Source organism: Procambarus clarkii, chromosome 28 (genome assembly GCF_040958095.1).
Source record: "Procambarus clarkii isolate CNS0578487 chromosome 28, FALCON_Pclarkii_2.0, whole genome shotgun sequence".
Lineage (NCBI taxonomy): Eukaryota > Metazoa > Arthropoda > Malacostraca > Decapoda > Cambaridae > Procambarus > Procambarus clarkii.
This window is the reverse complement of record NC_091177.1, coordinates 5478313-5494019: the sequence shown is the minus strand read 5'-3', so window position 1 is coordinate 5494019 and position 15707 is coordinate 5478313. Positions and strand designations below refer to the sequence as shown.

Sequence of the window (15707 nt, the reverse complement as noted above, 5' to 3'; positions counted from 1 at the left end):
AACATTTCATTCATATGGGCACTCTAGTAGACTCAAACTCTCGACCCGACTAGCGTCAGCTAATGAAAACTTCATCCATAGTAGTAGAGCTTTTAAACACTACAGTTATATCGCTCGCTTCACTGTAGGACTCCCTAACATCGCTGGGGTTCAAAGGATTCACAGGAGCTCCACTAGGATGCTCGGGACATTGCTTGCACAACATTTTAATCTCCGTGGAATCACCACAAACATGCGCAGGCAACATTAATCAGTACTCGTACGTTGCTTCTCTCAAACTGGGCCCCACCAACCTTATGCTACCTGGTTGATACCTGGTTGATGGGGTTCTGGGAATTCTTCTACTCCCCAAGCCCGGCCCGAGGCCAGGCTTGACTTGTGAGAGTTTGGTCCACTAGGCTGTTGCTTGGAGCGGCCCGCAGACCCACATACCCATCACAGCCCGGTTGGTCCGGCACTCCTTGGAGGAATAAATCTAGTTTCCTCTTGAAGATGTCCACGGTTGTTCCTGCAATATTTCTGGGGGTTGCCACGAATGCGAGGCAAATGCTATACAGTAAAGCTTTAAGCACTTGCATTAAGCATCGGCACACATACACACACTCACCCAAACACACACTTCGTTGTGGCTTGTGACTGCCAATGATTTTCACATCTCCACTGCATGAATTGGTATCACAACAGCAGCCATTTACTGGGGAATAATGCTGCCATTCTCGTGAATGTAATGTCAATGACCTCAACTCAGCAAAAAGAGTGTCACATGCTTATCAACCGAGCCACTGGTACCCATGTTATTGCCTCAGCAACTTAATATGCTTGGTAGTGCTTGGCACGTAGCTCTGTTCAGAAGGAGGAAGACACAGTTATAAATTACAGTCACCAAGCAGCGAATAATACTCTCCTTTGTCCACTCCTCCCTCGTTCGATTCACTGAAACTATATATAGATTCATTAATAAAAATGTAGCTTCTACCTTGGCTTATCACCTGAATGGTTCTTCCTTAGGTTCATGTGAAGTCATGTGACGTCATGTGAATCATCTTGACCTTATTGGCCTGTGTAAGTGAGGTCAAGATGATTTGACCGCGGGTAGCTAGTCACCTAATGCCTCGGCTTATTCCAACTAAAATGGCGGCGATTCACCCCCATGCTATACACAACATGAATAAATATCTTATCTCGTCGCATAACCAGACATCGTATAACTGACCACATACTTTATCTGAGCTGCAAATGTGGTATACTGTCCAGGGACACCTAATACCATGGTACTTCAACCTAAGAAGATGATATTCATACCTAGTGCACAGTGCACAAGACATTCTGCAACTATAGGTTTGGATGAGAAATTTACCATTCTCTCACAACACACATCGAAACAATCAGATTCATGTTTAATTACAAGAGAACAAACAGAATTCTGGTTGAATACAACAGAACAAACAATCCCGTTGGCCTACATCGAAACAGATTCTGGTTGATTACAACAGAACAAACATATTATGATAACTACAACGGAGTTTTGACAGCGCCAAAAATTGAACAAAACAAATATTCGTTCAGCGAAAATGAAACGACAGGAAATTCCGGTTTTACGATATGAGAAAAATCTGTAATCTTAACGAATGAGTTTAAGCTTAGTCTTCTAGTCCAAAGACATTCTCGGGCTTAAATAACGGAAAGCGAACACTGAAATGCGGATAAAAACTAGGAATTCTACGTCAGCTAAAGAAAACGGGTAACAGAAATGACAGCACGAACGGAACGTGTGATACGAACTCAAACAACAGGCAGAAAAAGGGGGAACAAGAAGTAGGTCCAAGTACCTCTAACAGGAAAACGGTTTGCCATTTCACGGCAGCAGTTATACAGTGTCCTTACCGAGAAGGGATGGGGGAGGGGTGGTTATCTTGAGGTTATCTTGAGATGATTTCGGGGCTTTATAGTGTCCCCGCGGCCCGGTCCTCGACCAGGCCTCCACCCCCAGGAAGCAGCCCGTGACAGCTGACTAGCACTCAGGTACCTATTTTACTGCTAGGTAACAGGGGCATAGGGTGAAAGAAACTCTGCCCATTGTTTCTCGCCGGCGCCTGGGATCGAACCCAGGACCACAGGATCACAAGTCCAGCGTGCTGTCCGCTCGGCCGACCGGCTCCCTCAGTGCGATACAAGTGCTGTATAATTCAAGAACTGTAGTGTATAATCCGACACGAGCGGTGTATAATCGGACAAAATTAGTGTGTAATTAAAAAGGTGTCATTATCCTGATGGAAGAGAGATGGAGACGAGAGGATGGTGTTCAAGAACTGAGGGAGGTGGAGCAGCTGTCTGTCCCTTGGGTCCTGCCTCTCCTGCTTGCCTCATATCCTGCCTCCTGTCTCTCCTTGCCTGGGCGCCTCATATCCTGCCTCCTGCCTCTCCCTACCTGCCTGCTATCCTGCCTCTACTTGCCTGCCTTCCTGTCATCCTGCCCATGTACTTTCTAGCCTCCCTACTGAAAAAGGCCAGCCAGAGGTAGAGACAGGCAATCAAGACCGTCCCGTCTCCTTCCCAGATGGAAGATGGCCATGTTCCCCGTCCCGTCTCCTTCCCAGATGGAAGATGGCCATGTTCCCCGTCCCGTCTCCTTCCCAGATGGAAGATAGTCATGTTCCCCGTCCCCTCTCTACCCTCTCCCATAAACCACACCACTTGCTGTTCCCTCGATAATGACAGCCCCTGCAGCGACACCTGGGACTCCATCGTCCGTTTCTAGCGAATCCGGATCAGTGTTCTTCCACCGATCCGGATTCGCATCACCTCATTCTTCACCACTTCCCGCCACTCTCCCTTCCTCAGCTTGCCCCAAAGGTTTTCCCCTTGCCTCTGAGACCTCAACGCCTCGTCCCTCTGCTCGTGTCCTCCTCACAAGAGCGGTCGCTGGGCCCTTCGCTCACCTGAGATTAATGGTCTTCTAAACAGAGAGCATAAGAGCAGCCACGTCAGTTAGCCAGGAGTTTTGGCACGCGTTAACTCCGCGTTACGCGAGGTCTGATCGTTGGGAATTACACTGATAAATCGGCGACGGTCTGATGTGCTGCTGTAGTTCTTGTGCTCTCGCGAATGTTTGGAGAGTAAAGCTGTGCTTTATGTCCAGATGTGGGGTCGTGGAGGACAGTCGTCTCTGGTGAGATCGGCGTGGTTTGTGCTTCGTTCTCATTGGCCATATGTTTATGTGACGTGGTGATTCTTTCTGTCTGTGTCTGTCTGTATCTGTCTCTCTGACTCTGTCTCTGTCTGTCTGTCTGTCTGTCTCTCTCTCTCTCTCTCTCTCTCTCTCTCTCTCTCTCTCTCTCTCTCTCTCTCTCTCTCTCTCTCTCTCTCTCATTGGACCCTTTTCCTGCCCATCCTCCTTCCTCAACACCATTTTCTTCCCTCACCTTATCCTCCCTCTCACCCTTTTCTTCTCGTCCTCCCCGCCCTATCCACCTCCTCTGCCCCATCCTACCCCTCATCCCATCCTCCTCCTCCCTAATCTTTTTATTTTTTTATATATGCAAGAATTTTTTTATTCTTGTGAAGCCACAAGCACGCATACTGTTTCAGACAGGTCCTTAATCCTTATTTTCCCCAGAATACGACCCGCCTAATTGTTCAACAACCAGGTACCCATTTACTGCTGGGTGAACAGAGGCGTACAGTTAAGGATCGGCGCCTAGTCAATCCTTCCCAGCCAGAGGAAACGAACCCAGGTCAAATCGCTCGCGTAACACGGGGGAGAGTGTGTTACCACTGCGCCACTGGGGACTGCACGAGGAATCCCATCTTTCCCCCCCCCCCCCCCATCCATACCCCACCCCATCATCCCCATGAACACCTACCTCATATTTTTTTTACCCAGACTCCGCTAGTGCTCTGACCCCCAGAACCCCAGAACCCCTCGCAAGGGCCTCGTTAAAAAAATATCCATTTAGCAAAATGTTTTCTTTTAAACAGCTTCCGTCACGTAATTGGACAGAGCCGGCTCTTAAGTCTCGCAATGGTTACAAATATTTAAACCTAAAAACTTTTGTTATATTGTATAACTCTCGCCCCACACACGTACATACATAGGGGGGGGGGGGTTCGTGGCTGAATGGGCAGCGCTTGAGACTCGTAATCCCAGGGTCCGGGTTCGATCTCAGCCGCCGGAGGAAACAGATGGGCAGAGTTTCTTTCCCCCGATGCCCCCTGTTACTTAGCAGTAAATAGGTACCTGGGAGTTAGACAGTTGTTACGGGCTGATTCCTGTGTGTGTGTTTGTAAAAAAAAAATAATATTTAGTAGTTAGTAATAGGTGATTGATTAACAGTTGAGAGGCGGGCCGAAAGAGCAGAGCTCAACTCCCGCAAGCACAACTAGGTGAATGCAACACAACTAGGTGAATACACATACACATACACGCGCGCGCGCGCACACACACACACACACACACACACACACACACACACACACACACACACACACACACACACACACACACACACACACACACACAATAATGCAACAAATATTACGAAGATCCCAAGAACGACGGATTATACCAAGCATTATACAAAAAGAGCGTCAAGGCAACCAATTATACATTTTGCCTCACTATCATAGTCTGGGGGTTTTATGTATAATTGAGCTTCCGTGCGCAAAATTACACACTCTTTTCAGCGGGATTATTCTCATTTTCGACCACTCTCTAGGACGTGTGGTACAAAATATTTTTACGTAAATGTATATAATTCTTCATTTCGTCTTTTGCGTCTTCGTTATTATGAGTTTGACCGGCTGTCTCGCTATTTTTATTTTTTATTTTCGTTTCCTTATAGCCATTTTTTCCCTCTCGCTAACTATACGCTTCGAGTAGACCATTTTGGTCATTGCGGAAGTGTTGTATACTTTGAATATACTGAAAATACCGCAGCATACCCACTGATAATAGAATGTTGCATGGGCTTGAGTGCACATGTGAATTTGATGAGTCTGTGTATACATGTGTATTTGATGTGTATGTGTGTTTGTTGTCTCTGTGAGTACATGTGTATTTGATGGGTCTGTGCGTACACGTGTATTTGATGTGTCTGTGTATATATGGGTATTTTATATGTCTATGTATACATGTGTATTTGATGTGTCTGTTTATACATGTGTACTTGATGTGTCTGTGTATACATTTGTATATGATGTGTCTGTGTATACATGTATATTTGATGTGTCTGTGTGTATACATGAATATTTGATGTATCTGTGTATACATGTGTATTTGATGTGTCTGTGTGTACGCGTGTGTTTGATGTGTCTGTGTGTACGTGTGTGTTTGATGTGTCTGTGTGTACGTGTGTGTTCTCTCTGGACAAGAGACTATTCTAAGTTAGAACTCGAAATCAACTCTAGCAAATATAGTCCAACACCGCGAGAGATCATTCACTCAAGGACCCATCTTGAGCGTCTCATGCTTCACTGCAGTGATCGAAGACCAGCGAGTATTCCCAATTTACATGCTGCTTTAACGTCATATAAATTTAGTCGCAAGCAAAAACAAATTCTGTAATATACAGCAGCAAGCAGGCAAGAGAGAGAGAGAGAGAAGCCGAGGCGGAGGCAGGCCAGCGCGGCTCACTACTTACTCTAGCGTTGAGGTCTCTGGGAACCACGCCACCGCCCCGGCCCACCTTGAGTGGCGTTATCTTGAGGTTATCTTGAGATGATTTCGGGGCTTTAGTGTCCCCGCGGCCCGGTCCTCGACCAGGCCTACACCCCCAGGAAGCAGCCCGTGACAGCTGACTAACACCCAGGTACCTATTTTACTGCTAGGTAACAGGGGCATAGGGTGAAAGAAACTCTGCCCATTGTTTCTTGCCGGTACCTGGGATCGAACCCAGGACCACAGGATCCCAAGTCCAGCGTGCTGTCTGCTCGGCCGACCAGCGTACCTTCTCTCAGAATACAGTGATGAACGCTGAACAGCACTGCTGCGTTCTCTTATACTATCACCAGCTTGCGATACCTACCATACCCCGTCCTCTCAACTACGCATTTATTTACGTTATATATACGTAGCCTAAGTTACATAGGTAACATAAACAAAACTTACGCCTCACAGATATTCCCGTTTTCTGCGTATCGGACTCTATAGGTTAGGTGGGATGCTTGGGTTCGTATGTTTTTGGTGAGGTTAATACGTTGGAATTTTTTATGAAGTGGCAAATATTTTGACTCGGGGGGGGGGGTCTCTCCCTCCACGCTCCTCCACGACAGCAAGACAACAATAGTTTGATGAAACGTCGTCACATAATTGACCCTCTGAGAGATGAATTGCTACCTCACACCTCACAGACGCTACCTCACAACTGACCTACGCTACCTCACACCTCACAGACGTTACGTCACACCTGACATACACTACCTCACACCTCACAGACGCTACCTCACACCTCACATACGCTACCTCACACCTCACAGACGCTACCTCACACCTCACATGCGCTACCTCACACCTCACATGCGCTACCTCACACCTCACATACGCTACCTCACATCTCACAGACGCTACCTCACACCTCACATGCGCTACCTCACACCTCACATACACTATCTCACACCTCACAGACGCTACCTCACACCTCACATACACTATCTCACACCTCACAGACGCTACCTCACAACTGACCTACGCTACCTCACACCTCGCATACACTACCTCACACCTCACAGACACTACCTCACACCTCACAGACGCTACCTCACACCTCACAGACGCTACCTCACACCACACATACACTATCTCACACCTCACAGACGCTACCTCACACCTCGCATACACTACCTCACACCTCACAGACACTACCTCACACCTCACAGACGCTACCTCACACCTCACATACACTACCTCACACCTCACAGACGCTGCCTCACACCTCACAGACGCTACCTCACACCTCACATACACTACCTCACACCTCACAGACGCTACCTCACACCTCACATACACTATCTCACACCTCACAGACGCTACCTCACACCTCACAGACGCTACCTCACACCTCACATACACTACCTCACACCTCACAGACGCTACCTCACACCTCACAGACGCTACCTCACACCTCACATACACTATCTCACACCTCACAGACGCTACCTCACACCTCACATACACTACCTCACACATCAAGGGGTACCAAACAAACCTGGGTACCAGGTTGGCCTCATAAATCATCCGGGCGAGTAAACCCCACACGGGTGAGGGCCGTGGTAATAGAGACGAATATTCAATAAGGGCTTCATACATCACGCGTATGATTGAGAGGTTGTGTAATCATACGTTCATCATACGAGGCTGAGGGTGGTATGCCTCCGGATTGGCTGGTAGACGGCTCCTGACTTCTTCGGGGCGATGCTCTCGGCATTATTGTCTTCATCTGCATTCAGCTAACGGCCGCCATCGCTAATGGCCTTGTTTGTGGGGGCCACAAGCGTCCTTGCTTGTAGAGGCTTCCCTGGTTGTGGAGGCTTCCTGGTTGTGGAGGCTTCCTGGTTGTGGAGGCTTCTTGTTTGTGAAGGCTTCCTGGTTGTGGAGGCTTCTTGTTTGTGGAGGCTTCCCTGCTTGTGGAGGCTTCCTGCTTGTGGAGGCTTCCTGCTTGTGGAGGCTTCCTGCTTGTGGAAGCTTCCTGCTCGTGGAGGCTTCCTGTTTGTGGAGGCTTCCTGCTTGTGGAGGCTTCCTGCTCGTGGAGGCTTCCTGCTTGTGGAGGCTTCCTGTTTGTAGAGGCTTCCTGCTTGTGGAGGCTTCCTGCTTGTGGAGGCTTCCTGTTTGTGGAGGCTTCCCTGTTTGTGGAGGCTTCCCTGTTTGTGGAGGCTTCCTGCTTGAGGAGGCTTCCTGCTTGTGGAGGCTTCCCTGCTTGTGGAGGCTTCCTACTTGTGGAGGCTTCCTGCTTGTGGAGGCTTTCTGCTTGAGGAGGCTTCCTGCTTGTGGAGGCTTCCCTGCTTGTGGAGGCTTCCTGCTCGTGGAGGCTTCCTGCTCGTGGAGGCTTCCTGCTTGTGGAGGCTTCCTGCTTGTGGAGGCTTCCTGTTTGTGGAGGCTTCCTGCTTGTGGAGGCTTCCTGCTCGTGGAGGCTTCCTGCTTGTGGAGGCTTCCTGCTTGTGGAGGCTTCCTGTTTGTGGAGGCTTCCTGCTTGTGGAAGCTTCCTGCTTGTGGAGGCTCCCTGCTTGTGGAGGCTCCCTGCTCGTGGAGGCTTCCTGTTTGTGGAGGCTTCCTGCTTGTGGAGGCTTCCCTGCTTGTGGAGGCTTCCTGCTTGAAGAGGCTTCCCTACTTCATCAATGGAGTTCTTCCAATTGTATTTGCAGTTGATTAAACCTTTGATTAAAGGTTTATGAAACCTTCTCATTTTAACTCTGGGTTACCTCTCTCTCTCTCTCTCTCTCTCTCTCTCTCTCTCTCTCTCTCTCTCTCTCTCTCTCTCTCTCTCTCTCTCTCTCTCTCTCTCTCTCTCCACACCTGCTGCCATGGTCGTTTCATCACCCACGTCGCCCTATGATTAACCTCCATTAACTACCGGACGGGGCACTACCCTTACTGGGTGTACCGGGAGCAGCAGGTACAGCCACCGCTAGTGGCCAAGCTTGGCAGGGGGAGGGGGGAGGAGGTACCGAGAATCGTTGTCTCGGCCCAACCCGTCCTCGGCCCGTCCTCGGCCCGTCCTCGGTCCGTTTTCGACCCGTCCTCGGTTCCGTCCTCGGTCCGTCCTCGGCCCGTCCTCGGCCCGTCCTGGGTCGGTCCTCGACCCGTCCTCGGCCCTCCCTCGGTCCGTCCTAGGTCCGTCCCTCGGTCCGTCCTCGGCCCGTCCTCGGCCCGCCCTCGGCCCGTCCTCGGCCCGTCCTCGGCCCGCCCTCGGCCCTCCCTCGGCCCGTCCTGGGCCCGTCCTGGGCCCGTCCTCGGCCCGGTCTCGTCCGGGCGGCCGCCGACCGCATAGACGCATTCGTCTGAACGCCTTCTATATTCACAAAGAATTATTTTCTGAAATATAAAATAATATCGTTATACATTAGAATTTGTGTATAGCTAAGCTTAGGAGCTTAACTATACATTAAGCATAGTTGTGTAGATTTTTGTGAGTCTTTGTATTTGTAACACGAGCGTGAAGCGTTTGCAGAAGTTCGATTCGAACACAGAACGCTAGCGAAGCCACAGTTCGAGAAATGTTCGAACTTCCTCAGTTATGAGTCGTGAGTAAAATGTTTTTTGTTCAAAAAACAGAGACAGGGAAAGGGGGGGGAAGAAGGAGGGAGGGATGGGGTATTTGTCAGGTAGATAAACGAGCATTTTGGTCATTGTTGACGTGAACGGGCTCAGTGCAATAGCATGGTGGATTAAGAGGGTGGTTGAATGGGATTGAGATATTGCAGAGTGCAATGATTCATGTAAAAGTCACTCCGCGTTCTGTTGCATCTTGAGTCCTCCAGTCTTAGGGTAGTTAAGTTTAAGGCCATGATGATGACAACAACATTAACAAGGCCACAACAACACCAACAACAATAGCAACACAACCACGAACAACAACAAACAACGACAACACTGCACGGCCTCTCCACACCTGCAAGAAATCAGGCGTGCCATCACAGGTGTGTCGAAGGAATTCAGATAAAAACTATGTATACCTGTGTCACACACACACACACACACACACACACACACACACACACACACACACACACACACCTGAGGGGCCTGGTAGCCTGGTGGATAGCACGCAGGACTGGTAATTCTGTGGCGCGGGTTCGATTCCCGCACGAGGCAGAAACAAATGGGCAAAGTTTCTTTCACCCTGAATGCCCTTGTTACCTAGCAGTAAATAGGTACCTGGGAGTTAGTCAGCTGTCACGGGCTGCTTCCTGGTGTGTGTGTATGTGTGTGTGTGTGTGTGTGGTGTGGGAAAAAAATTAGTTAGCAAACAATTGATTGACAGTTGAGAGGCGGGCCGAAAGAGCAAAGCTCAACCCCCGCAAACACAACTAGGTGAATACAACTAGGTGAACTAGGTGAATACACACACACACACACACACACACACACACACACACACACACACACACACACACACACACACACACACACACACATACCTGGTTGTCAATCGATTAGCGGGTCGTGTTCCAGGGGAAAACTAGTAGGATAAAGCGTACTATAAACTATGGGAAGGGAAAGCTCTCAGCCTGCTAACAGGAGTCAAAAGTCGTCTGTTCCTGTACAGAAAAAATGCCTCTTTTTAAATCTAGTTCAATACAGAGCTGGGGATAAGCTGAAGCCTGTCACGTGGACATGAAACTTTAACCACTCCGAGTCACTGGTAAAAGTCGAGACAGCAAGAGCCTCGCGAACTTCTCAATCATCGCTGATAAGGTATTTAAAATAAAGTACCAGACCAGAATAATTACGGTATCTGAACAAAAAAAAAACGTAAACGTCGTAAAAAAAAACGACGTATTTTTTTACGTCAGCCACACGTAAAAAAAATAAAGACCACATTGTCAGAGCCAGAGGAGGCAGTTAGATAAACATGAGGAGAAAACGCTAAGCCAGTGCGACTATGTAGCACTTAGCGGAGATATGAGGAGAGAGAGAGCAGTTAGAGAGTTAGTGGAGAGAGAAAGAGAGATGGGGTGGAGTGGAAGACAAGAGAAAGAGAGAGAGAAATGTGGAATTGGAAGAGAGAAAGTTTGAAGAGAAGGAGAAGAGTGAGAAGCCACCTAGGAAATTGGAGCAGTAACGACACAAGGAAGACGAGGGGTATGCGTCTGCTGTTGCCTGGTGTCTGCCAAGACCCCAGGCAGCAGCAGCAGCAGCGGCAGCAGCAGCAGCAGCAGCGGCGGCAGCAGCAGCAGCAGACTGCAGCTTTTCCAGCGGCTCTTCAGCAGACAAGCCCGCTCATTTATATGGCGATAATCAGGTGAGGCCGCAAAGAAGGTCTATTACGAACTCACCATCAACGAAACCATTTGATTGGATTCTTCAGCGTGCGTCGCGGCCTTTATCCATGCGTTACTGGCCGGCGCGCCGGGATCCTCCTGGCAGATGCTCGCCTCCTATTGGCTAAATTTGTTTCGGCCGCCTCGTCTTCTCGGTGCTGATTGGTCTGTTTGACCGGTGTGCCATCTGATCCGCCACCTGATTGGACGGGAGCTCTGGCTCCGAGGTTCTGATGCGTTACCGCCAAACTTGTATGATTAACGTCGATAATAAATTATATCAAAACGTCCATAATGTCTGGATACGAAATTTACCACATTCTTCTATGGCCGTGTTTATGTCTTTAAATGATTATATGCGGAGGCCACTGAAGCTACAGTAAACTTGTGACTTTACGACCACATTAACAAATATATTGCTTCATTAAAGAGAGATTTCTAATAGGTCAGCAGAGCATCTCTGCTCCTTTTGTGGTCAATGAATTGGTTTAAGAATATTTAGTTTTTAGATTTATTTTTTTTGCCTGGCAAATCAGGTTTGGTAGCGTACCCAGTTTCATATACATAAATTATGAGTATATATATATATATATATATATATATATATATATATATATATATATATATATATATATATATATATATATATATATATATATATATATATATATAATGTATTAAATATGACATAAATGATGAGACCAATGATTTAACACGAATCTTCTCTATATTTCTGGTGTTTTTACACATAAGAAAGTCGAAAGCTAACTCTCCAATGTCTATTTTACACTTTTACTGTGGCTGACGCTAAGAGATGCGTTCCATTGACCCCTGTCAACATTTTCAAAGGCAGAGGACAAGCAAATAGAGTTTGGCTGCAGCAGCCAAATATATATTACTAAGAATGAGTCTGTGTCGCAGGGGCCAATAGACCCATAGCTGCTTGCCCGTCTCCTATGTTCCAGTGATGGCTGGGGCGGTATGTTGGAGGTTCCCTCTTGGTCACGAAGGTGGTTATCTTGAGGTTATCTTGAGGTTTTCTTGAGGTTATCTTGAGATGATTTCGGGGTTTTCACCTGTGGCAGAGAGTAGCCGGATGTGTTACATGTCTGTTGATAGCTGAATGTGCAGGCGACGAGTCACAATAACGTGGCTGAAGTATGTTGACCAGACCACACACTAGAAATTGAAGGGACGACGACGTTTCGGTCCGTCCTGGACCATTCTCAAGTCGATTGTGTTTGTGTAGCTGAATGTGTTTGGTGTGCAGTGCCTCGCTGATGACCAGGCTTCTATTGTTGTTGTATTTGTCGATTATTTGAGTGTTGCTTGTGGAGGATATATCCGGTGGTGGTCTGGTTGTGTGTAAAGAACCTTCCTTGATGGGGGGGGGGGGGGGCTTGCTATTTGTACATTGTCAGGCGCCTTGAAAGGTATATGTTGTTGTCTTGTCTATACACTGAGATCGATGGGCATGTGAAGTCCCAGTGGAAAAGGGAGTGGAAGCTAGAGTGGCTGAGGAGTGGATGCTGTTATATTTGCTAGTGAGTGTCCTGCATTCGATCCCAGTATATTTTGCAGAGGTAGTTCGCACGAGAACACACACACACACACACACACACACACACACACACACACACACACACACACACACACACACACACACACACAAAGGGGCCTGTGACTGAGTGAACAGCGCTTGGGACTCGTAATCCTAGGGTCCGGGGTTCGATCCCCGGGATATATCACGCTACTAGGTGAGTACATCCACAGTCATATCCCAGACGCCAATTGTAAACAGCAAAAAAATCTCCCTCGTTATATTACGAGAAGCCAACAAGGCAAAACAGAAAAAAAAACCACACACGCACAAAACCACGATCTCGCGAAAATATCCATTATAAACCCAGTCATTAAGTGGTTGTGGTCCTTCCACGGCATCACATTCAATTAAAGTTTTCTCAGGAGGCTGTGAGCAGGATGTTACCTTAATCCACACCTCCAGATAATCGCCTCATTCTGGGTCGTTCTTGTGTCGTTGACTTGGTGTCGTCCCCTGTCGTTCCCACACTGTGGTGGTGGTGGTGTCTTGCATGATGACTTGTGGTGGGGGGGGGGGTTGTGGTGGGGAGGGTTGTGGTGGGGTTGTTGTGGTGGGGGTTGTTGTGTAGGGGTTGATGTGGTGGGGGTTGATGTGTCCATGTGTCCATGGACACAACCATGTGTCCTCCCCACCTTGGTCCACTATGTGTCCCCCTACCTTGGTCCATCATGTGTCCCCCCACCTTGGTCCACCATGTGTCCCCCCACCTTGGTCCACCATGTGTCCCCCCCTTGGTCCACTATGTGTCCCCCCACCTTGGTCCACCATGTGTCCGCCCCCCACCTTGGTCCACCATGTGTCCCCCTACCTTGGTCCACCATGTGTCCCCCTACCTTGGTCCACCATGTGTCCCCCTACCTTGGTCCACCATGTGTCCCCCTACCTTGGTCCACCATGTGTCCCCCCACCTTGGTCCACCATGTGTCCCCCTACCTTGGTCCACCATGTGTCCCCCCCCACCTTGGTCCACTATGTGTCCCCCTACCTTGGTCCACTATGTGTCCCCCCGCCTTGGTCCACTATGTGTCCCCCACCTTGGTCCATCATGTGTCCCCCACCTTGGTCCACTATGTGTCCCCCACCTTGGTCCACCATGTGTCCCCCACCTTGCTCCACCATGTGTCCCCCCTTGGTCCACCATGTGTCCCCCACCTTGTTCCACCATGTGTCCCCCCTTGGTCCACCATGTGTCCCCCCATCTTGGTCCGCCATGTGTCCCCCCTCACCTTGGTCTATGTGTCTCCCCACCTTGGTCCACCATGTGTCCCCCCCGCCTTGGTCCACCATGTGTCTCCCCGCCTTGGTCCATCATGTGTCCCCCCCCCCCCCGCCTTGGTCCGCCATGTGTCCTCCACAGAGTGAGACAGAGGAAGTGTCGCAAGCCTGACACAGTGGAATGATCGGAGTAGATACCGCAGACTTTTGAACCCACCTGTAGTATTAATTTACAGCCAAATTAGCGTGTAACAAGTTTGAAGTTGAATTAGATCTAGGTATCCCTATCTCTGCTGTCAAAACTGTATTGGTCCAAACATTCAGATCTGATAGGAAAGAACTTACTGACTCCCAACGACCTGAAAGTACTAGTATAAAAAGCTATGATTTGTTCAGATCTGAAACCTACATCTATGGACAGCACAAAACGTCCACTAGACTGTGCGACACAGTGGTTGCAAGGATCAGGTTGGGTTACCGTTACCTGTGGCAGGTGGCTGCAGGTGACGGGTCTCCCAATCCTGAGCACTCCAGTTGCAAACTCTGTGAGCAGGAACTACGGCATGATCTCCCGCACTACATCACTGAATGCCCAATTATTAGACCTTTCAGACCAGTTGGCATGAGGTACCTGGAGCTTTGCAATTACTTTATTCACTCTCGTATTCTTGAAGATATCCTCACAGTATACCCAAAATTTGCCAGTGCAGGCTATTAAACACATGACTCTGTATGACTAACCATCCTGCGAGATGGGGACTTGTATTACCACTGCTACCTTATTCAATCTTGTGTTGTTGATATCCTCAAAATGCACCCGGAGTCTGCCAGTGCAGACCGCTAATCACATGCCTCTGTATGACTAACCATCCTGTGTGATGGGGATTTTATAGCATCACCTAGTTAGCTTTTTTGACACACTGTACTCCACTTCATATAGTCTAGGGTAGCTGCACTAATGCAGATGTACCTAATATGTTAATAAAAAAAAAAAAAATTTACATCATAGGGACACAGACATTGCAGCCAATATTAGCGTGCAACAGAGATGAAGTTGAATTAGATCTAGGGTATCCCCATCTCTGTTGTCAAGACTATATTGTTCTAAACATTCAGGTCTGATAGGAGAGAAATTACTGACTCCCAACTGTCTGAAAGTACCAGTATAAAAAGCTATGATTTGTTCAGATTTGAAACCTATGTTTATGGGCAGCACAAAACGTCCACCAGACTGTGCGACACAGTGGTTGCCAGGATCAGGTTGGGTTACCGTTACCTGTGGCAGGTGGCTGCAGGTGACGGGTCTCCCAATCCTGAGCACTCCAGATGCAAACGCTGCGAGCAGGAACTACGGCATGATCTCCCTCACTACATCACCGAATGCCCAGTTATTAAACCTTTCAGACCAGTTGGCATGAGGCACCTGGAGATTTGCAATTACTTTATTAACTTTCGTGTTCTTGAAGATATCCTCACAGTGTACCCACAATTTGCTAGTGCAGGCTACTGAACATATGGCCCTGTATGACTAACCATCCTGCGAGATGGGGACTTTTAGTATCACTGCCACCTTATTCACTCTTGTGTTGATGATATCCTCATAATGCTCCCAGAGTCTGTCAGTGTAGACTACTTATCACATGCCTCTGTATGACTAACCATCCTGTGTGATGGGGATTTTAGCACCACGAAGCTAGCTTTTTAACACACTGTACTCTCCTTCATATAGTCTAGGGCAGCTGCACAAATGCAGATGCACCTAAATGTGTTAATAAAAAAAAAATACTTATTTTTTTAATCCAAATAGCTTCACCACTCGGTTCACAGTAAGACATTTTCCGCCACGTTAAAGCCACTGATGTTGTCACACCGCCACCCACTGGACAGCACTGATGTGAGTCTGTAAGTGCCTGTG

General features: G+C 48.3%; 1 protein-coding gene across 1 annotated transcript; it reads right to left on the bottom strand.

The window, feature by feature from the left end:
• Nucleotides 1–7439: 7439 nt before the first annotated feature.
• LOC138369347 (uncharacterized protein FLJ40521-like) lies at nucleotides 7440–8396 on the bottom strand. The gene has a single exon (XM_069332586.1). It carries the CDS (start codon nucleotides 8394–8396, stop codon nucleotides 7440–7442), a length of 957 nt encoding a protein of 318 aa, XP_069188687.1.
• Between the last annotated feature and the right edge of the window lie 7311 nt (nucleotides 8397–15707).